At 37.0% G+C, this 24264-nt stretch overlaps 1 protein-coding gene across 1 annotated transcript in view; it reads right to left on the bottom strand.

The window, feature by feature from the left end:
- UNC13C (unc-13 homolog C) overlaps window positions 1-24264 on the bottom strand; it is a 163993-nt gene that overhangs the window by 74262 nt on the left and 65467 nt on the right. Inside the window, exons 8-12 of the mRNA XM_084293339.1 lie at window positions 23344-23485; window positions 12703-12872; window positions 11127-11242; window positions 10171-10334; window positions 2894-3044 (exon numbers count right to left, since the gene is read on the bottom strand). Of these exons, the coding sequence (XP_084149465.1) occupies window positions 2894-3044; window positions 10171-10334; window positions 11127-11242; window positions 12703-12872; window positions 23344-23485 (743 nt within the window). The remainder of the gene's footprint in view (window positions 1-2893; window positions 3045-10170; window positions 10335-11126; window positions 11243-12702; window positions 12873-23343; window positions 23486-24264) is intronic.

Raw genomic sequence — 24264 nt, 5'->3', positions numbered from 1 at the left:
CTTATGTTCATTTATAGCAGAATTTGATGTAAAAGTACGATTTAAAATAACAATTCAGAAAACATTTTGCTGTGAGATAGCCAGCTGATTTGTGCCACTTCCAAGTAATACTAATGAGAGCTTTTAATTAGCAGGCTTCATATTAGAACATACACCATAGTCCACTGCACAAAAATCTGCATACATCCTTGCCAGCCTACGTGAAAGTCGCAGTTTATTGGAAGTAGCAAGACCTGATAGCTCTCAGAATGCTGTCAAATAGTATACACACTAATTTGAAACCAGAGTCCTTCATGCACTGTCACTTGTCGCTCAGCGTAACACTAACCTTTAGCATAGTTCCCATAAGGAATTATTTATTTTATTTTATTTTATTATTTTATTTTATTTTATTTTATTTTATTTTATTTTATTTTATTTTATTTTATTTTATTTTATTTTATTTTATTTTATTTTTCTTGTCATGCTATAAAACTACTGAAATATTCAGTCAGCCAAATCCTTCCCAGCTGTACCCTGAGGACTTGAATTTGAGATGCTCTTTTTTGATGAAGTGGAGCTATTCACTAACAAATGCCTTTTGGCCAAGAGAGAAAAATAATCTAATATTTTGCCTATAAGTCAACTGTTTGAAGAAGTATCTCCAAATGTCTATTAATGATGCTTGCTACTGTCTTTCCATCCATCTGTTGAACTATGAATTGGATTGGAACTTGCATCAAAGGTAAACTGGCATTAACATCAGAGAGAGGATTTAATCTCTCTCCAATCTGAGGATAAAAGAAGGTAGTTCTGATCATTAGCAAAATGGAAGCAAAGAACAGAAAATATATTCAAAACATTCTAAATTTCAAAATCTTGGTAAAACTTGAAAGTCTAATTGGGCTTGAACATGGAAAGAGTTGTCTTGTTTCAACAAAGATGTAGAATCATACCATAGTAAACCATCAATGAGTTTATAAAAAAAAAGGAGAGTAAGTATATAGCAAAATAAGTACATAGTTCACTGTCATGGTAAAACAGTAATTAAACCATAAATATTCTGATTGTGCTATTCATCTATGGAACTTTTTTACTTTCTAGAATGGAGCAGCATTAATACTCTTATTTCAAAGCAAACCTCTAGCATCAGGAGATAAAATTCCATTTCAAGAACATGCTATCTCCAAACTAAAGACACAGACCTGGGTTCATATACATGGGAGTTCTTCCACCAACATTAACATTTAAAATGAATTAACATTTAAAATAAGTATTTTCCTAAAAAAAAAATAAAATTACTGCATGGATTTAAATACAATGATTATTTAATGGAACTTACATACAGACTTCTGATATCCCCCAAATTTAAAAAGATATTATTACATTAGTACTATTAGTGTTATTTTAGGAGTATTTAGGAGTATTAAACTGTTGATTATCTACTGTATTTTACTATAAGCTGTAGCACTGGATCCTAAGAACACTCAAGATACAGCAATAGTAAAAAACAATCTTTGGTATTATTACTACACATTTTTATTTTATTCTATTTTATTTTTAAACACGACTTCTATCTTAAAGATTCTTGTTTTTGCAGACATGTTTTGTTTCAACTGTTCAAAGTATGAAAAAATTATACAGGAATATTGTCCTTAATCCTTGCCAGCCTATGTGAAAGCAGCAGACTGTTGGCAGTAGCAAGATCTAATAGCTCTCAAAATGTGTGACGGTATCCACATCACCCTCAAAAAATGATATTTCCTATATCAAACACTGTTTGCTGCAAATCAAAATATCTTTTACCACTCAGAGCAAATGTTTTTCTTTAAAAAACTAAAAATTTACACTTGTTCCATGTACAGATTGGATTAATATATTGGGCATAATCTCATAATTGTTTGTGACTTCTGATGGGAAGACAAAAGCAAAATTAGAAATAGATCTTCCTTGGTTTATTAGTTCAAATGCGTAATTTCATAAAGTTGTCTTGAAAATCTTGAAAGTCATGTGCTTCTATTATTCTTAGTGATGGAAAAGAGCATTACAACCTCTGACACTACTTCACACTACTATAATTTGTATTTATTAAATTTTAATTGTTATATATTTAATTTAATGTCAATAAACTATTTTAAAGAAAATTTTATAATGTTTTCATACATGCTGTTAAATGAGAAATGATTAGAGAGCATATACAAATTATATACATACATATACAAAGAATTAATGCATTTTTCAACATCAAATTGTGTTTATAAGCTACCTCTGTAAGGTAAGGAAAGAGATTAGACAGTGTATTTTAATTTTGTTGTCATATTTTATCTACATTGTAAAATATATATATCCATAGAAAGAAAATCAACAACAACAAAGTACTACCACATCTTGAGATTCTGGTAGTCTGCCTAAAATTTCTGACATCTAGGCCCCGGGCTTGGACAGTGCACCATATTTTAGCCAAAAAAAAAAAAAAAAAGTCAATTTTTATAGACAAGTTATCTACAAATATTTATGACTAGATTTGTTAGGTTAGTATGAGTTTTCTAATGCCCCAAGAAAGCAATTGTAACCTGTAATTAGTCTAGTACAGTTAGTCTGCAAGACCAATTGCAATAAAGATAAAAACTGGTTGTTAAAGGTTTTAGTTCTATATGTGTGTGCTGTTTTTTTCTACCCTATATTCCTTGCATATAACCTTGTAAGGGTTTTAAAAGGAAATGAATAGTATCTTCTTTAGTTTTTATAGTAGTTGAATGTAGACTGGGTAAAATCTTCAAAAGGTAACTGCAACATGGATTCTTTAAAATGACCAACTTTTTTTTTAATTATTATTTTGAATTTAGAAGTTAACACTGTATCATATATCAGAAAATAAGGATCAGTATTCCATTGAAAAATAAAATCTACTTACCCCAAAGTTAGTAGCTGCAAACCTATCTGAAGCAGATACATTAGTTGTTGCTGTAGTATGAGCATAGAAAGCATTTATATTGGCCAACAATGTACTCATAACTGCTGGAACACCAGGGCACATATATTTAGAAGACAGACAAGAAAAGTGCCTGTAATTCAAACAAACTGACAGTTATTTAAGGTGGCAAGGATTATGCACTTTCTGTCACCACAATTTCTTTTCAGCTGCAATGGTGTAATTTTCAAGCTATTTCATGGACAATTGTATAGACAAAAATGAAAAAAATCCAGATGTTTGATATAATTACCACCTGTTAAATGCTGATATTTTCAAATTGAACACATCAGAGTCACATTTGCTTCTCACTCTGTTAATACAGGGAGAAAAATATAATTTAACTATCTTGATTGCTATTAAGCAAAACATTAATTATTAAACACAAACTTAAAACCAAACATGAACTTTCAATCTTAAAAGGCCACAAGTGATGTATACTCAATTAGAGAAGAATTTAATTGATAATAATACAAAGGCTCAAAACATCATTTTACTGTGGCTTATGTTTTAGGCAACTTTGTTATGAAAGGTGAACATCAACTTTCAGGTTCACCATGATTTGACTTCTACCTAACTGAAATTGCTGCACTTTGGCTCAGGACAGTAAACATAAAGTAATCAGTCTATTAATGCTGAACCAGCTTCATGTTGGAAAATGTAATTTTTAAAGAAAGAGAAATCCATCATTGAGCAGGTTTGGGGCTTTAGGAGAGAAAAGGCTTTATCCCCCAATTTCTGCTGAGTCTGAGGAGATTTGTTCTCCCACAAGCCTGTAGTTGCTCTCCACTTCCCTACATCTGGAATGTTTTGATGCCAGAGAAAAACTACAGCACAGCCAGTCCTGTGGCATGGAGCTTGAGCTAACAAGGGAGTATACTGCACAATATACTGCAAGCACATCACATAGAAATATGGACACACATGTGTCCATACAACAATTTATGGATCATGGACATGCAACATGTATCTTGCTGCATGTCCATACAGCAAGATACACTATTGGAACATGTAAACGAAGCTCAGAGTGATGAACTGTTAACTACTGATGGCTGAAGCTGTCAGTAGAAGGATGAAAGATTTGATGAACCTTATACTCCCATTATGAGCAGTTCAGTTAGAGCTGTTTAAGGTAGTTGTGAGATCTGGCACTCAGCAGTTTCCTACTCCAGTATGTAGAGCTATATAGGTCACAGTACAAATATGAGAGTTCATGCCCATATGATGTTAAATTCTACGGTAACAGAAGGAAGAGTGAAAAGGAAGAAACTGCCACATCAGAGTACGAGTGCAACTGGTTCCCAAGCTCAACACATCCCAACATTTAGCCATACCAATGTTCAGAGTTGATAACCGGATGTTTTTTTTGACGCAGCTCTAGCTTTTATTAAACAGAATTTTGTAAGAATTTGGGATGAGTGCTGATCACAAACATAATAACAATGTGACATGATTCTGTATTAAGTTTTGAATAGTTCTGACTCCCTGACTTGCTAGTAACCTTTTTTTCACTTTTTGTAAAGAAACCAAAGACCATTACTGCTCATAGCACCTTGGACAAACAAGTACAAGAAACCACTAACCCTGACTTCCACCCAGATCTGAGCTCTGTTTTTTATATTTTTTTTTTTCATGGGAAGCTAGAATTCATTAGGCAACATTTTAAACACTGTTGAGCAGTGAGAAAATAATGGCAGGCCTAAATTAGGTCATCCAAGAAAAAAAAAATCTGTTGTAAGTATACAGTATTTGAACTGGAAAGAGGTCTTATATAACTCATTTACTCTAAATGTTAAAAAAAAAAAAAGTCAGAAATACCAGTTTTAAGTTTACCTGTTTACTTGTTCAAAATAAGAAGTATGCATGTTATGTACAAAGAATTTATATATATATACACATATAAAAGCATAAGAGATAGAAGATGTATGAAAGACCTAACACAGGAAGAAAATGAATAACATTATTGCAAAACATAAGATTTCAAGATCTGCAGTTAGGCAGGATTGTGAAGAAGATAAGGGGATAAGGGATAAATGAATACAGATGAATGCAGACACTGAGGGGGATTAGCCAAGGAAGAAGTGGTGAAAATGAGGATGCAGACAAACAGGACAGGGTGAAGAAACTCTAATCACTCTGCAGCTCTGTGCATGTCTTAAGGTCCTGTCTTGGCAGTACACTCCTCCTAACAGGAGTATCTGGCTCCTCTCTACAATTTTTCCTTAAGAGCATAAGCAAAGCAGTGTGTTGGGCCAGTACCATATGGGTCTAGTGCCCATTCAAAAAATTAACTTGAATTTTGACTGAATTTGGTCATACTGAACTTCAGCTAAATTCTGTCACTGCTCAAAGAATCCCCAAAACACATCATTTCAGTTTATTTGAATCTTGTAATTGTTTTCTGTTCCTAAGGATACTAAAACAAACAAACAAGCTCTTTACAATTCTTACAAGCCTACACACACACATTCTACCTACGTTACTTTTTCTGATACCCTCTTATTCTTCCAGGGGTCCTCTGAATTCCTTCACTGTGAGACCTGCCTGATGTTCCTGTGAGTGACCCTCTTCATCATATTCCCACTCTCTGGTGTTCTAAGGGTCCAGAAGTTTGCTTCTGCTAATGAGACAATAATGTCTTTTCCAGGGTCTCTCACATCACTGGCATAGTCTATTTGCAGATGCATTTTTAAATAGTCCTCTAGGTAATCTGTTATTTCACATCTGTCAAACAACTCATTTTTTTTTCAGTTAGCCTATATTTTTTGGTTATGTGTATAATTTAAAATGGAGATCGTGATGTGCTGCAGAAGGCAGCATATGAAAGTGCTTCTTTTGCTTTTCAAGTATTCCCTCTCAGTGCACAGAATCAGACTATGAATGCTCATTTACAGATTCAGAAATGAGCTGAAAATACTACTCTGCCAGTACCTCACATTGCTCCAAAACAAGCCCTCTCCAACACTTTAATTTGCTTCAGAAATGAGACATCTAAATTGCAATGTTTATTTCAGAAATCTGTGTCAGGTCACAGGCACATTTAAAAAGAAGGTAACTCCAAAACTCTCCAGATGTCTAGGCTCAGGAATCAATCTTCATTAATGTGCTTGATCTCTTCTGCTCAGTACCTAGATATCAGACATGGGTTCTCTAAAATTAGTGGCAAAACAATTCTTAACATCCTTAGTTAATGAGACAGGTTACAAAACCTGTACATTTGAAGACAGACAGACATTTGAGATACTACTCACATCAGCTACTCACAGCAAGTTAAAAGTGATCCTAAATACAATCACCTATCATTACAGTTAGGTTATCTACTGTTAATCTATCTACTGTATTATCTATCTAGGTTATACTTGTCAGTATAGGACAAGTCTTGAACTCATCCTAGGTTTGAAGTGTGCTTTAATTATTGATGAGTGCTTAGAGTACGTGTGTGATCCATAAGGTAGTTTAAAGTAAATATGTAACAAACTTGCCCTGAAATTAAAAAGCAATTACCTGGAAAACTTCTAAAATCATAATTTTCTAACACTTTTGCATCTCACTAAAGAAATCCTCTTATAATTTAAGTCAGTTTCCAAGAGAAAGATCAGGTTATTAATTATGCATGTACAAACACCTAAAGAAAATCCCACCACTTATTTGTATTTATATTCTTTTTTTTTTTTTTTTAAATTTATTTTATTTATTAATTATTTTTTTTGCTACTTTAGAACATCACTGCAAGTCTCTGAAGTATTAAGGACATAAGATTAGTAGACAGTGTGATGAAACAAGGTTTTAATCCCCCCAAAAGCTAGGCTAAAGAACTAAATAATTGCTGGATTTTCTAATTTATATAGAATCTGGAAGAGAAGAGATCCAGCTGGGGATGGGAGGCAGGAGAGGCACACTGAAGAGAGTCTAGGGCTTCAATCTTCATATGAGGGGTCCTTTTGTATCTGCAGCCTTTCAAGGCCAAGCCAGGAGACTGACTTCCTGGTCTTTCTCTAGCATTAGACTCTCTTTAAAGTATTTTCTTGCTGGGTTTATATATCACAGTCTTGCATTGATATAGTGGCATATATTGATACTTAAAACTCCTATCATGCTAGTCATGTTCAAAGTGCTTTGCAAACATTTCTCAGCATTCCTAGAAGGTAGATCATTAAATGCTATTATCTAAATTTTATAAAATTGGGAGAAACTGCTCTAGTATACACAGCAAATTTGTGTATAATTTGTGCAATTGCATGGACCTGGACTAGAACTCAGCATTCCCAGTTCATAGTGATAATACCAAACCTTCATTCATTGCCAGTATTTTTCAGAAGTGCTTTTAAATACCACAACATGAATCTGACAAAGATGTGATCAAGCTACCTACTTAAGAAAATGTTTCAACATGCCTCATGTTTTCTACAAACAGGAAAAACAATAATTTCCTTTGTATAAAATAAAATAGTGATATCAGATTATTTTTGCCAGTTTCAGGTAACCTTAAAGTTAATAGAAATCTCATCAGATCTATTTACCACATGCATTTTGAAAAATACATGTAGAGGAGATCAGAACTATCTTTTAAAAATTGACACCAAAATAATTAACAGATAATTGTATTACTGACTTACAATTTCCAAAAATCTTCTAATAGACCTAAAGATCCTTAGTGCGCGAGTAACCCTAAGTTGGAAATAAGAAGGCACTAATAACTCCACTCACTCACAGAGTCATACTTCTGGTGTATGCTCTGCCAAGGGGACCCAGCAGCAGTTGCTATGTGAGAAAACATTAATATTGTATCAACTGCCCTCAGGAAACAAGATGGACTGTGGAAATATAGTTTGGGTCAACATTTTAAGTTCAGGGAGATCTCTTCTGCAGGTTCATCTAATGAGTAAATGTTGCGCTACCATCTTGAAAACAGACCCAAATTGTATTTATTTGTTGTAGGGAAAATTTGAACCTATTGATATAATTTTGTTATGCCCTTACTTAGATCACTGCATTGTTCTACCTGTAATTTGGTTAGTGATGTTGATGACAACATCAGTGTCAAGCAACATTTATGTGAATTTTTGCTTCTCTGTGTCTTTAATAAAATTCTCAAAATTTATAGAACCATGTTTATCACATGCAGTAATATCCATGACTCTGAGAGTGCTGATAACCCATGTAAGAAATTTGAAAGCCAATTGGCTTACTAGTACTTTCTAAAATAAAATAAAAACTTCTGACTACCAATTTCAAATTTACTTTCTTATTATACTGGAAATGTCGGGCTTGAGGTTATAAACAGTAAGTAAACTGGTGGAAAAGGTACAGAAGAAAACAAGAACAGGAAGAGGACAAGCCAAAGTAGGTCACGTAACTTAAAATGACTTAGTTAGATTTTTTGTGCAAGGATTCCTGAAAAGTATGTTGCATTATTTGCCCAGTTCCAAGTTAGATGTTCAGACTAAATTTACTTCCCTTTAATCAAAGTCTGTATGTTATGTTTTATATTAAAATTAAAGTAAAGCATCTTCTTAATATGAAAATGTAACCCATTTCTAACACTGCTAAATGAAAAAACTTTTAAAATTCTTGTATGTCAATTATATTTCTATTTTTACGATGCTGACTTCTGCTACATTTGAATTTTAAAAGTCAGTTTCAAACTTTTTCCAGTACCTTGATATTTTTTTCCTGTAGTTTTTCACACAATCATAATAAAGACATGAAAGAGGAGAACCTTCAAAGTCACCTTTTCAGTTAAGACTGCTCAGTTAAGTACAGCCATGCTGTACTGAAGTAACAAACTACTTGGGCTGTAGGTAAGAGTAAACGCTAATGCTAAATAGAGACCTGCTTTATTTCCCAAGCAAAATGGTAATAATAAACCTCCCTTGGCATCAGTAGCTGTTGAGGATTCATCTTCTACAACCATGAGTTATTTTTTGTATGGATAGCAAGAATAACTTTATCACTTTAGAGATTAAAATTTTGGTAAAACGGGCATATCACTTTAAATCAAGTTATAAAATTATAATACTATGGTAGTTAATAAGTTTCATATATTAATCAAGATGTAAAGGCATACATGGGTGATGGAAATTTAAACATGAAAAAAACAATCACTAGCAAAGAATAGGAAATCAGAAATTCCAACTTCTATTCATGAAAGTAGTTCATGAATTTCTCCGTAGGTAGTAGGGATATACAATACCATGGGGGAACTGTCAAGTATAATTAATTCTTCCATGAAACGTTAAGGTCCTTGGAGGAAGAACATTAAACAATTATATATTACAAATATACCCTCTCCCTTTCTAATAGACATCCAGAACAAGAATTCACAATGAGCTATATGAAGGGAAAGAGATGCTCATTGCAATACCAGATGTTGTCATTACATTCTGCAATAGAAAGAAAACGTTATATATTTATGTGCCCTCATACTATAGAAAAAAATAATAATTCTTTAAGATGTGCTCTAAAGAGATGGAGAAAACACAATTAATGTTCTGATTTAAAATTCCATAATATCAGCTTTCTATAGTGTCAACGAACTCATTTGGAGTCCTCTGTTTTCCTATGCCTGCAGTAGAAGCAGAATATAACCCTTTTCACTGGCAAACTTTTTACTGGACAAGGTAAGAATATATGATAGGGCTCTCATGTCATCAGGCTTCTAAGCTCAGTGGTGTTGTATTCTAAAGTAATCAGACAGCTACTTCAATATAGCCAATGTAGTAATATGTTCTAATACTATTAAAAATGGTTTGCATGAATTATTTATGTTTATAATAGAAGGTTACTATAGCCATTACTGGCATTCTATGATGATTTCCGTATTCCTCGGAATGAGTATGTAGCCTGTGAAACCCTCTTCTAGATAGTACAAATACCCGATCCCATCTAGTACAGTTAAGTCTTTCTGGTCCTTGCCACACATAAATATAATAAGGATTAAGAAATGCATTAGTGATAATACTAGTAACAGTTTATAAAATATTTATAACATATCTTAATGCCATTGCATCTGAGCAGCCCTTCAATGAGAATCAAAGGGACACAAAAGACAGAAAGAATTATGTCAGGAACCGGGGTGAATGGAAAATGAAAGCACAATGGCTTGAAACTCATTAGTTTCCTCACACATTCTCAACAGTAGTGTTAAAAAACAAACAAACCAAAAAACAACAGCAAAAACAAACAAACAAACAAAAAACAACAAACATGGTAATACTTACGTCATAGCTTGATAAATATATTCAATTCCATAACGCATTGCAAATTCATCTACAATTTCTTGTGCAGCATCATCAAAATACACCTTCCAGGCTTCATCACCTCTCACTTCAGGGATTTTTACAACACCATTACCTTTAACTTCCGTCAAGTAATGGAATAGATTCTAAATGAAAGAAATTTTTCAAATAGGAATTTTTAGCTTTTAAGTGGAATTCTAAAAATATGTCCAGTATAATCAGCAATATGCTCATTAACTTAGATTTTATTTATTTATAAAAGGCTGGCACCAACAAAACGTCCATGACACTAAATGCAGTTGTGTGTCTCTGTAAGTGTGGGTAGTGGAACTCCGGTAGTATAGGCCTATGATTCAGCACTGTGATCTATCTCACATAAAGTCACCTCAGTGAACTGGCACAGAGAGACTACAAAATAAAGTTGCACAAAAACTTTCTGTACTTTCCTATACGCCCTTGATAATGGATTAAATCATGAAGTTATACACAAGTATTGAATAAAAATAAAATCTCTGAAAGACATACACCGATTCATCAGTGATTTTATTTTTTTAATTATTGATAGAAGTAATCTATATGATTTCTCTACTATACAGAAACGGTTAGTCTTCTTGATGCTAGCAAGAATGTGTGGAGGATTAAATACTAAAAAAAAACAAACAACATGGGAGAGAACTTTGTTGACTCCACCTCCTCTTTTTTTTTTTTTTTTTTCTGACTTCAGGCAGTAATGATCTATTGATGCTACACTGTTCTGTCTTTGACTATGAACCTTGGTATGCCAACCAAAAATAAGCTCATCCTGAAGTGTCACAGTAGTTTTTTATCAACGTTCTATTTTTTTTATCTTTATTTTTATCTTTATTTTTACTTTATCTGTGCAACAACTGAATAGTAACTGTTATAATAGTTTGCTTTCTTTAACTTCTCCAACATACCTCATGTAAACAGGTGTACTGCACATGGTAGGGAGCAACTTTCTCCTCTCCTTTTATTTCAACGTTGATTTTCAATCTTATAGCACCAGAGACAGCAGATTTATCTGTACGTTTTTCTGAAGGGCAGAAATATAATGTATTAGTGACGATGAAGAACACAAACTGTCATGTGAAAAACTTCCATTTTAGAGCCAGAAAGTCCTGCTGTTGAGAACAAGATAACACCTTTTAAATAGCTCACATACAGTTCAGGCCATGAAGCTAAACAGGCTGCATAGCACTTTAAGCAACACTTTCTCTTTTTCAATAGAAATTATTTAAATTTTCTATCTGGCATCTGCACTAATTATTATTCTCATTATTAACATTTTACTTATGAAAACTATAGCAACAGCCCAGGCTACTATGTCTTAGAGAAATTAAAAATGTTCTTAAAAGAAATCTATTCCAGTTCAGCTAAGCTGAGTCTTACAGATGAAATTATATAAATAACTTTAGTTATTTAGTTGCTGTCATTGCTGTCAATGACAACTGTCAATGAATAAAATTTGGAATTCATAATGACACTTCTTAATTATAAAATATCTTATTTGCAAAAAATATCTAATCTTAAAAAGAAAATTAAGCAAAGCTTTATTTCCATTGTTAAAAAGAAATCAAATACACATCCATACATTTTACTATGCAACAAAACGTTGGCCAGGAAAACAAGGACCATTGATAAGGAAACAAGTGCTTTACAATTTCAGAAAATTATGTCACACAATTCACCTGAAGTGTTTCTGAGAACAGGCAACCTAGATAAAAAAGTTACTGAAAAATTTTTGTTATCAAATGTAGGAGATTAACTTTTAAATGGTTACTTCAGAACACTTATTGCACACTAAGGTTTTCAGAATTAAAGAAGATGCTTAGATTTAGATTAAGGGAAGACATTCTGAGACACACTATCATTGATTTACTTCTGGTTCAAAGAGTGATACTTTTAAGACCTGACCAGACAAGAACTTACAGTCATTAAAGATATCAGACAGCATTTTGAGCTCCAGAAGACTGCCTTGAATTTAAGAGTAAGCATGTAAACACATTTAGCATGTATAAAAGGGAAGAACAAACAAGTTTCATGAATAATGATGGATCTAAACAATGAAAAACAAGGATGATTAGGTATAGAAAAATGGTATATACACAATCTTACAAAATGTAATAAAGTGAATGCACACAAAGAAAATATTCACTAGTAAAACTTTTTACCATATAATAATGCTGCAGATGGACTAGTCTGAAGTGACGGCTTTTCTTGCATTTTTTTAAAAACTTTTATATTAAATTGAAATATTTGTTTTTGTTGTGATTAGTTTGCTCTCTGCAATTATAACTCTGGACTGAAATCCAGAAAATATCTTTTATTTTCAAATTGACCTGTAACATCTAAGATTTTAAAAATTGCATATCAGTACCAAAGCTACATATTTTGAAGCACCAGATCTACAGATGCTGAGATTCTACCTAAAGTTGTTAAAAAACAAAACAAAACAAAACAAACAAACAAAATAACCAACAGTAAGAATCGTACCTAAATTATACCATACATCCATTTCTCCACTCAGTGTTCTTACTTCAATTATTGTTTGCCCAAGGAAGTCATCTGATTCCTTTTTGAAATGTTGTTTTACTCTAGATTTGATGTCATCATCTTCATCCCATACTCTCACTTTTATTCTATCTGTAGAGTTATGGCATTCACTGTAAAAACAGTAATAAAATTAAGCATGTCACATATTAGCTGCGTACATTTGTACTACCATCTAATTCATTGTGCTTGAATTCTGTATACTTGCTTAAATTCTTTATGTAACAGAATACCAATAACTGCAATATTGAATGAAATAGAAGTTCATACCATATTGCCAGGGGAAAGCTAGAATTCAATACATATAGAAAGCAAAGAGAGTAACTTGACTGAATTATGTATACATGTGGATAGCATTTATGAATGTTGTAAACTATTGAACATTGAAACTATTCACTAACTTACAATGAGTACTTCTTGGTGCTATTACTCTACAAATATCTTAGGAAAGATACAGTCAGATCAGTCATATTTTTTCATTCATGAATATTCTGTAGTCCATATAGTAGACCACAGAAATAGTGGCCTAATAATAATAAATAATAATAATAATAAATGTAAGAAAATCTTAGAGACAATTTTCCATATGGGGAACAAAATTTTCGAGTAACTGATTTGTTTTACTCTTCTCCAAGACCTCAGTTTCCCTTGTAAGGAGAAGTAGGGACAGATTGCCATGCACTAAAAAACTGCAAATTTAAGTGGCTTATTAAACCCTCGTGAGTTGAGTTAATTTGAAAAGCTTCTGGAGGCATGAGAGTGATCCCAGTGGATAATATTTTTTTGGTCTCAGCTCCAAGGTCTTAGTTTGAGACTCGATTAAGAATTCTTGCTTGAATTCTATTCTAAGCACCACCACTGCTCAATGATCTATTTCAGCAATTCCAGCATTAAAACAGTAATACTATAACTTATCTCCCAACTGGCACCCCTCAGGGTGTGTTCTAAGAATTAATTAGCAGTGGTAATAGGCTTTGGAAGTATAAAGTGCTTTAAGTGCCATTATTACTGTCAGGGATAATCAGTCACTAAAAATGGCATGCACTTCTACCCTGCCTCACTGTGACATCACTCAATATCACAAAAATATTTGTGCCTGTTCATATTCCAAATTTCAACACTGAAGATATCTCTGGTAATTAAAATATATGTTGTTTTGTGATTAGCAAGACTACTGAAATCTGGTTTCCTTTTGTCTTATGGCCAGCTTCTCTGACATCTAGCAAACTGCAATCATCAATTGCGTCTTGTCTTATAATTGGGATTTTTATAAATTACCCCTTCATATGGACTCCCTGGTGTCTATTACAGGGTGAGCTCATATTGAGGGCACTGTTAGTATCTCTCATCTCTGTTTGTCTGTTTTCAGAGAATGTGACAGATGCAATATTAGGGAATCTGTGAGGTTTCTTTGAGTGACTGCAAAATTCAGAAGTTATTGGCAAAGACATATAAAAAAATAGGAAGACAGATGCAGATGGATCAAAGAAACATCCTTGTCTTAAGAAAATAGGCTATACCCAGAACCAAAGTGTCTAATTTTCCTAATGAGTAGCCCCGAATTACTGATTAACACCGACAGAGTCCTGAATAGCATTTAGTTGTGCACTCAATAGAAATTTTAAACGAGGATTTTCTACTGTGGTATAGGGAGATCCATCACTGGTGAGGCATTTATGTGACCCTCACCACCATATCTGTGTTATTAGTAGAAGTCTTGTTCTTGTTTTGCTTCTCAGGGGGATGCCACCTCAGGGAAATGTACTTCAGTACAAATACCATGTTTTATTCTCCTGAGACAACACATATTTCCCTCTAATGTAGCTGATTAAGCTACATAAGCTGATTAAGCTGATTAATGTAGCTATAGCTGAATATTTGTTCAGATGGTCAGCACCACTGTGCCTTTCCCTGATTCATTCATCTTTCCCACATCTTTTTCTGCTTTAATTTTAGGTTAGTGAGACATGGTGGTGGCACTACCAATGGGTTTATAATCACACATTAATCATCTTGTCTAAACCTTTAGTGATCAGTCAGGTCTGCTTCTATGTGTTTGTAATGTTCCTATTCGAGACCCCATAACTTACATAGACTTGTGATGCTGGAAGGGACAGGGACAGGGTGGATGAATGCATTTTTACTTGCCTGCCCTGCAGCATTGAGGTTGCAAGGAGATTTACTATTAAGCTTACAGAGCTGTCTCTGCATGATTCTGCTTACCTGCCTCGCCTCTCAAAAACAGCACTATGTAAAGAGATACACATCCTGCTTTAGTCTATCTGATAACATCTTTGCAGAACTGTGTGGCTTTACAAAAATGTGGGATTCCTACCTCTGCTTAATCTGTCCAGGAAAACCAGCCCAAAGAATTCAAGAAAATGCAATGTATGTCACTTTCAAAACATTCCATCTTCTAGCCACTCCCTATTACATGCTTAGTAAAAGTGTGCACGAAGGTGAGACACAGGAAATGTGAAAAATGAATTGTTCTTTAACACAGAGACTGAAGGTACTGATACTTTTGAAAGCTGAAAAATTTCCTCTATATTCAGATAAGATAGATAGTAGAGATAGTTTTAATAATTTATCCACAATCTGGTGTTGCTATAACAGAAGAAATTTTGGTTATTTCTGTTACACTGTACAGGTGGTGCTCTTTAAGGGAATTCTAAGGAAAAAAAAACATCCAGCTGGATACCTGCAGTAGATGCCAGAAAGTCTCCATCAGAAACTCTGGACTGAAATATCTGAAATATGAAGCAATGGTCAGCTTCAACATGGAGATTTCAACTATCATAGTGTCTAAATTACATCAATGCTGTTTGGTGCTAGAAGATACCTTTTCTCATCATTATCCGCTAAAATATACAGCAGCAAGAATGATCAGAGACAGTCTAGTTTGTACAAACACATTTTTTCTTTCCTGAGAGTGACTGGAAATCTTCCCAGGCACGCTCAATTGGATTTTATATCTTTATCTTTAATGATATTTTCAGTATACCACCAGGAAATCTTCAACAATATCAGAGATCAGACAAATTCTAACAATTTAATGATGACCCTTATACTGGCCAAGTGGCAATCATTGTCTTCAGAAAAAAACTCTTCATTGATCTAATTTAAGTCACACAGTGTCTGTTTTCATTCACTGAATGGAGTAAAAGATATCCATTGAAGCTATTTGTCAGAACCATATGATGTCCTCATAACAGCCAAAATAGAAGGAATAATATAAAATAATCATCCAGTTATATGAAAGACTTCCGGATTAGACAATTGCAGCTGAGGTGTTAACATAATGAGTGGTTGGAGGAAACATGATCCCTTCAGTCTGCAAGGCAATTTGGAGAGGTATGCTTGCTAAACAACACTGACACAAATAAACAGACAGATTTCCATATTTCAGCAATTTGAGTCAACTGCTGAAAACAGTCAAGAAAATCATGAGAGAAGACTTCTATCATTGTGTTGGATGCTCCTGAAGTACCAATATATTTAGAAGTTTGTACAAAACTGAAAACCATACAGCCAACATATTTTTCTCCCCTGTAACTGAGTTGTCTCTCTTCCCATATCAGACAAGTTCAACTAAAGATGCAAGCAGACAGATGGCAGTAAAAACCTGCCCCTTTGTTATGGGGTTGAAAAAAAATCACCCATCACTGATGCCTTGTTACTCAATAAAACAATTAAAAACTATTCTGATATCTCCTTTCTGATAACATGAATTAAAAAAAAAAAAAAAAAGAAAGCCCTTGCTACCTATAATATATTAGTTAAGGGAACATCTGCTGGCCTATTTACTTCTCTAGCTTTTGTACAAAAAATATACATTTCAAGGAAAGATGTATTCTTCCTGTGGTATTCTTTAGTTGATATTTTACTGAGGTGCATATGGGTGTACAGAAGCTCTCCTGTAGCTTATGAGTTCTCACATTGAAATCTATGCCAGTATCCCAGGTTTCTGTGGCATGGACATTTAACAGAGCATTGCAGGATGTGTTGGTATAAACATTCTGCTAGCCACACAGTCATATTAGGATTATATATGATTCTGCAACCTGAATACTGCCCTCACTCTATCTGCTGTGACAGAACAAATGCACACTGGTGAGCCATTTTTTTCCAAGTCTTTGTTTGAGAACAGATTGGGAAATTTAAATGAATGTCTTGGTAATATGATTAAATACAAGATGTAAGATTTTTTGTTTCCAGTGTTTCCAGTGATTTTATGGTAGCCATGCTCACATCGCGGCAATTTGCGCGGGCAGGGCGAGCGGGGGGCCCGTCGTCGCTCTGTTGCAGCTGCCTCTCCCTTTGGTGCTTGTAACCTGCTTGCATAGAACCTGACCATGGTATCAACCAGGCAGAAAACCATGGCCTCCGCATCTCGTGCGGCATCTCCAGCCACGGTCACCTGTGTGGCTACTCAGACGGAGGGCTCGGGGAAACACGCAGCCATCCAGGTCCTGGGCTGCAGAGTGTGCCCCAGCCTTCTGTTGGTCTCCGACAGCAGTGGTGGGTATGCCTGTGGGAGGTGTGCCCAGGTTGAAGAACTGCTCAGCCAGGTAGCGGAGCTCCGGGAGGAGGTGAACAGGCTCAGGAGCATCAGGGAATCAGAGATGGAAATTGACTGGTGAAGGTGCACTCTACCCTCTCTGAGGCAGGCTCACGAGCCTGCCACAGCACAGGCGTCTCCTGTTATGCAGAAGACGGAGGTTCCCTCCTCCTGCCAGGCAGCGGGAGGAGACCTAGATCAAGGGGGGGAATGGAGGCAGGTGCCTATTCGGGGTGGTAGGCGAGCCCTCTCTCTGCCCACCTCACCTTCTCATCTACCCTTAAATAATCGATATGAAGGACTAGAACAAGACAATCTGAATGACAAAGTAGATAAAAACCCATCCCAGTTGGAGGGGGCGCCTAAGACAAGGTGACCTACACATCACATTGCCACATCATCCTTCAAAAAAGAAAGAAGGGCTATTGTTATGGGGGGCTCCCTTCTGAAAGGGACAGAGGGACCGATATGCTGACTGGACCCAACCCGCAGAGAAGTCTGTTGCCTCCCTGGGGCTCGGGTGAGAGACTTTGCCAAGAAAGTCAAGCGCCTGGTACGGCCCACTGACTACTACCCGCTACTGGTCTTTCAGGCTGGTAGCGATGAAGTAGCAACGAGAAGTCCGAAGGCGATCAAAAGAGACTTTAGGGATTTGGGGCGACTACTTAGAGGATCAGGGGTGCAGGTTGTGTTTGCCTCTGTCCTTCCGATAGGGGGGATTGAAGCTGAAAGGCGTGCTGTTCACATAAACTTGTGGCTTCAAGACTGGTGTGACCGGCAGAATTTTGGGTTCTTTGATCACGGGAAGGTCTATGCTACACCGGGCCTGATGGCACCGGATGGGATGCGCCTCTCTCGGAGAGGGGTAAGGATCTTTGGTCAGGAGTTGGCAGGGCTGACAGATAGGGCTTTAAACTAGAGTCGAAGGGGGAAGGGGCTAAAACCAGGCACGCCGGTGAAGACCTAAGGGATGGTACGCTAGAATCAGAGGGGCTGTGTGCCAGTGAGGTCCTTCGGTCAGATCTACAAGGTGCTGAGTGTAAGGAGATGCACCTGAAGTGCTTCTACACGAATGCATGCAGTATGAGGAATAAAATGGATGAGCTAGAAGTTCTGGCCCAGTCCCGCAACTACGACATCATCGGCATAAGTGAAACCTGGTGGGATGAGTCCTGTGACTGGGGTGTTGCGATAGATGGTTACAGGCTCTTCAGGAGGGACAGGCAGGGTAGGCGAGGTGGTGGGGTGGCGATGTATGTGAAGCAGGGGCTGGACTGTGTGGAACTTCAGGTCAGCAATGGCAAAGTTGAGAGCCTCTGGGTAAGGATCAAGGGACGAACGAATAAAGGGGATGTCGTTGTGGGAGTCTGTTACAGACTGCCTGGCCAGGACGATAGCGCCGATAAATTATTCTTTACAGAACTAAGAGAGGCCTCGAGATTAACTCCCCTTGTCCTTATGGGGGACTTCAACTTGCCAGACGTTAACTGGGAGTGCCACACGGCTGACACGAGCAAGTCCAGGAGGTTCATGAAGCACCTAGATGATAACTTCTTGGTGCAGGTGCTAACGGAGCCAACTAGGAAAGGTGCCCTCCTAGACCTGTTGCTAGAAAACAGAGAGGGTCTGGTGGGAGATGTGGTGATTGGTGGCCGCCTTGGTCATAGCGACCATGAAGTGGTTGAGTTCAAAATTTACGGTGACAAAAGGAAAAGTGCCACCAAAACCTCATCCCTAGATATGGGGAAAGCGGACTTCAGGCTGCTCAGGGAGCTAGTCAGCAAGGTCCCCTGGGAAACTGCTCTTGAAGGCCTCGATGTCCACCAGTGCTGGCCATTCTTTAAGCGATGCCTCCTAGAAGCACAAGATCAGGCAATTCCTAAATATCGCAAGTCAGGCAGGCGGGGCAGGAGGCCGGCGTGGCTGACCAGGAACATTCTAATGGAGATTAGGCGGAAACAGAGAGTGTTTCGCTACTGGAAGGAGGGCCAGGTGTCATGGAAAGAATACAGGGATGCTGTTCGTGTTTGTAGGGAGAAAGTTCGTGTGGCCAAAGCACACCTAGAGTTGAAGCTGGCTGTGTCTGTGAGAGAAAATAAAAAGGGTTTTTTTAGATATGTGAATGGAAAAAGGAGAACTAAAGAATACATAGGGCCGCTCCTTGATAGGGAAGGTCTCCTCACAGACAATGACATAGGCAAAGCAGAGATGCTTAATGCCTTCTTTGCCTCTGTCTTCAATGCCGATGATGGGCTTCGGGACCCAGAGTGCCCTGAGCTGGAGGACCGGGATGGTGGGGATGACAAACTCCCAACCGACCCTGAACGTGTGCGGGATTTGCTACTCCACCTGGATCCCTACAAGTCCATGGGTCCAGATGGGATTCATCCCTGGGTGCTGAAAGAGCTGGCGGACGTCATCGCGGAACCTCTCTCAATTATTTTTCAATGATCCTGGGAATTTGGAGAGGTCCCGGTAGACTGGAAGCTGGCAAATGTTGTGCCGATTTTCAAGAAGGGTCAGAAAGAAGACCCTAGCAATTACAGGCCTGTCAGTCTCATGTCAGTGCCTGGTAAAATGATGGAGAAGATGGTTCTCGAACTTATTGAGGCGCACCTGGGGGACAAAGCAGTCATTGGTCCCAGCCAGCATGGGTTTGTGAAGGGTAGGTCCTGCCTAAGTAACCTGATTTCCTTTTATGATGAGATCATCCGTATGGTGGACCAAGGGAAACCAGCTGATGTGATTTTTTTGGACTTCAGCAAGGCTTTTGACACGGTTTCCCATAGGATCCTACTGGACAAAATGTCCACCATATAGCTAAATAAAAACATCATACGATGGGTGAGCAATTGGCTAACGGGCAGGGCCCAAAGGGTTATGGTAAATGGGGCTGCGTCAGGCTGGCGGGCGGTCACCAGTGGGGTCCCTCAAGGCTCCATTTTAGGGCCGGTACTTTTCAATATTTTTATAAACGATCTGGATGTAGGAATAGAAGGTATTTTGAGCAAGTTTGCTGATGACACCAAACTTGGAGGAGTTGTGGACTCGAATGAGGGTGGAAAGGCCTTGCAGAGGGATCTGGATAGGTTGGAGAGCTGGGCGATCACCAACCGCATGAAGTTCAATAAGAGCAAGTGCCGGGTCCTGCACCTGGGACAGGGAAACCCTGGCTGCAAGTACAGGCTGGGCGATGAGATGCTGGAGAGCAGCCTAGTAGAGAGGGATCTGGGGGTTGTGGTAACAGCAAGTTGAATATGAGCCAGCAGTGTGCCCTGGCAGCCAGGAGGGCCAACCGTGTCCTGGGGTGCATCAAGCACGGCATCGCTAGTAGGTCAAGGGAGGTGATTGTCCTGCTCTACTCTGCGCTGGTGCGGCCTCACCTCGAGTACTGTGTGCAGTTCTGGGCACCACAGTATAAAAAGGACATGAAACTGTTGGAGAGTGTCCAGAGGAGGGCTACGAAGATGGTGAAAGGCCTGGAGGGGAAGACGTACGAAGAACGGCTGAGGTCACTAGGCCTGTTCAGCCTGGAGAAGAGGAGGCTGAGGGGAGACCTCATCACAGTCTACAACTTCCTCGTAAGGGGGTGTCGAGAGGCAGGAGACCTTTTCTCCATTAACACCAGTGACAGGACCCGCGGGAACGGGGTTAAGCTGAGGCAGGGGAAATTTAGGCTTGACATCAGGAGGGGGTTCTTCACAGAGAGGGTGGTTGCACACTGGAACAGGCTCCCCAGGGAAGTGGTCACTGCACCGAGCCTGTCTGAATTTAAGAAGAGATTGGACTGTGCGCTTAGTCACATGGTCTGAACTTTTGGGTAGACCTGTGCGGTGTCAAGAGTTGGACTTGATGATCCTTAAGGGTCCCTTCCAACTCAGGATATTCTATGATTCTATGAAATAAATGTAGAACTTCATACCAAGTTTGCTGAGTTGCTCATCCAACTCTTGATATTATGCAACTCATACAATTAAGTTCAAGAAAGCAGTTCTGCATTTTTTTACTCACAGTCATTCAATAAGATATGACACTTCAACATCTACTGGAGTAATACAATCGAAAAAGAAAACATGATCTACATACAGGTAGCCTGTAAGAAGTTTATGAGTGGTTTTTTTTTGAATTGACTTCATTTCTAGTACTGGCCTTTGAATCTGTGTAAGGAATGGAAATACATTGTTTAGTATAGTTGGGTTACTTAGTACCATTTCTCAGACAAATAGAAGAGGCAATTAGGGTTATACCTCTTTCAAACTCACAACGGGAATGATAACCACTGCAATCAAAAGGCAGCAGATTTCAGTCAAAGAACAGAGAAGTGAAAATCGCCATTGTGCTACATGACAAGGAGATCATTTCTCATGGTACAACATTCCACCTTCTTGAAGAAGACAAAGATAATTTCAAATGACTGAACCCTAAGGAATAATGAGAAATACTGTCTTCCTTGTGAAAGGAAAAAGGAAAAGGAAAGGAATCAATGTTATATCCCGAAGACAACTATTTTGTTTTGTGGTGATTGGCTATTTTTCAAATGTTCTTTTACACATGGTGACTAACCATAGATCCTGAATCCTGGATCCTGAATCCTGGGCAGTCTGCAGGATCCTAAACTGTTCTGTTACTGCTTCATAAATTCATGGATGCTAATAAAAGTGATATATCCCTTTTATCATCACCAATACAAGGTTTCATCAGATAAAGTTGTATCAAATTAACACTCAGTTTTGAGTAACACTGTTAGGCATAAGATTAATAGACATACATAACAAAGTTCCACAGGTTAGACTATTGTAATGTGTTACCAGTTTGCATATATTCTCAGTAAGAATTCAAATAAGGCTGTGTTCTATTGAACCCTGGAATTGTATATCCTTTTAAAATTATTATAATAGCTTTTCACAATTTACTATACTACTGTTTTCACACACCTTCCATATAATGTCTATTGATTTTATCTGATAATACTGTTGAAGGTAGTTTCAGGGTAGACTAGAGCTTTTCTGAAAAATATAAAAAATCTGCCAAAATAAACAGGCACACAAAAAATAATTTCACACAAAATTTTCTAAACAAAATCTAGGGCTTATATTAGCTTTTCAGAATCCTTAATTGACTTTGACAATAGCAGTTAAATGCACATCATATACTGTGACACATAGTAATCAAGCTGAGAAAAGAATACATGCTGAAATACTTATGATACATGTAGGGGAATAACATTAAAAAAAATGACATTATTATCAGATTGGTACCATTCTCAGTCAGGAACGCGTTGTATCCTAAAGCAATATTTAAAGGAAAGGAACATTATAGTATAAGTGAACTGGAATTTCCTGTACCGTAATATCTCTTTCTGAAAGAAGTTCTGAGAGCATTGCCAGAGTTAGAATTGGCATGAAAACATATTCAAACCTTAGTAAACATATTTCAGATTGAAACATCTACTCTGTGGTCAGGGATGAACTTCTGTAATGTGCTGACAAAAAATGATATCATTTTCAGTTCTGGGGCTGTAGCCAAGGAAATGAGACAGAAGGATCCTACAAGACTCTTCAGATCTGACAACACTCAGTCTTGGAACTATTACAAACAACCCAGCCCAGAGTCTAAAGTGTACCAGATATTATGAAGTGCCTCATTTTCACCTATGTTAATCATACTGTTGAATAATTTGTATTTATTTATTTATTTAACTTTCATGGTCAGTGTCTGAGGCACAGGAATGCATTTATAACATCTAAGGTTAAAGTCCAAACAATTTGTTACTGAAGTTCCCTACAAAATTAGAATAGACACCAAAAATAGATTCCTCAACAAATATGAGATCTATGAATACTATTGATACAGTTATAACAAAATTGTATGCTTTCCCCAGTCAGAGCTGTTTTATTAATGCTATATATGTGCATAGTATAGAAAACATGCTTTCAAATTAGGTAAGTTTTTCACTTGATAACATTATATCACCTAAAATATAAGTTAAAAATGCAAGAAACAATGTCATCGTCTATACTCACAAATAGAACTTCTCATCCCATACTGGATTCAAGTTTCCAAAAATAGTCTTTGTTCTCCGCTTATTTTTGCCAACTTGCACGGTAACATAGGGGTCACTTGAGCCAGTTTTGTCCTTAGCTTGTAAGCCTTGAGCACAAAGCACTGCAACAAAAGGAGAAAATGTGCTTTAGCCCTCATAAGTCTTCATTGCCAAGAAATAAATGAGGTGGTGACAGCAGCAACAGGAAACAAAGACCTCAGAATGAGGGCTGCTGAAACAAAGCTTTCTAGGTCAATTTTCCCAGCTTCTGTTGCTCCGGAGATAGATAAGGTTCTTCTAACTACTGTTCTGGACTGAATACAATCTATAAATATTGTTTAATAGGCTAATAATTTTAGATTCAGGACAAAGCACAAAACAAATATTTTTCTTGCCATGTATAATCCAGATACTCTTCTTGAACTTTGATTTCATCATCACAGCAAAATAATACTGATGTGTAATTCGGCTTGAGCCAGATGATATCCTGAATAAAATTTTCTTTCTTTTATTTTTTCTTCCCCAAAATAAACAAATAAAAAAATCACAAAGATCAAAAGAAATTCAAAATGAAAATCCCCAGACCTTCAAAAATCTGCACAATGGATTATGAAACTAGTCATGAGAAACATGGTCCTGACTGTAATTTCTCTTTCTCATGTGAAAGAGAAACTATGAGCATTTTCACAATAGTTTCCATTCTACCATAGACAGGATGACAGTTCAGATCAGTTGTTATCAACTGTTTAAGTACTAAGTATAAATGACAGTTCATGTGTGTATATAGGTAATGTGTATAGGCTATTTGTAGCAAACATAAATACACCTAATTTGATTTTTCATCATAATTAGTAAAAACAAAAATCTCAAGAAAAAGCAAAATTGACAAATAGCAGCCTAC

The sequence above is a fragment of the Netta rufina genome (genome assembly GCF_964035555.1).
Source record: "Netta rufina genome assembly, chromosome: 11".
Taxonomy (NCBI): domain Eukaryota; kingdom Metazoa; phylum Chordata; class Aves; order Anseriformes; family Anatidae; genus Netta; species Netta rufina.
Note: the sequence above shows the minus strand (reverse complement) of the source record. Positions and strands in the feature narration are given on the sequence as shown.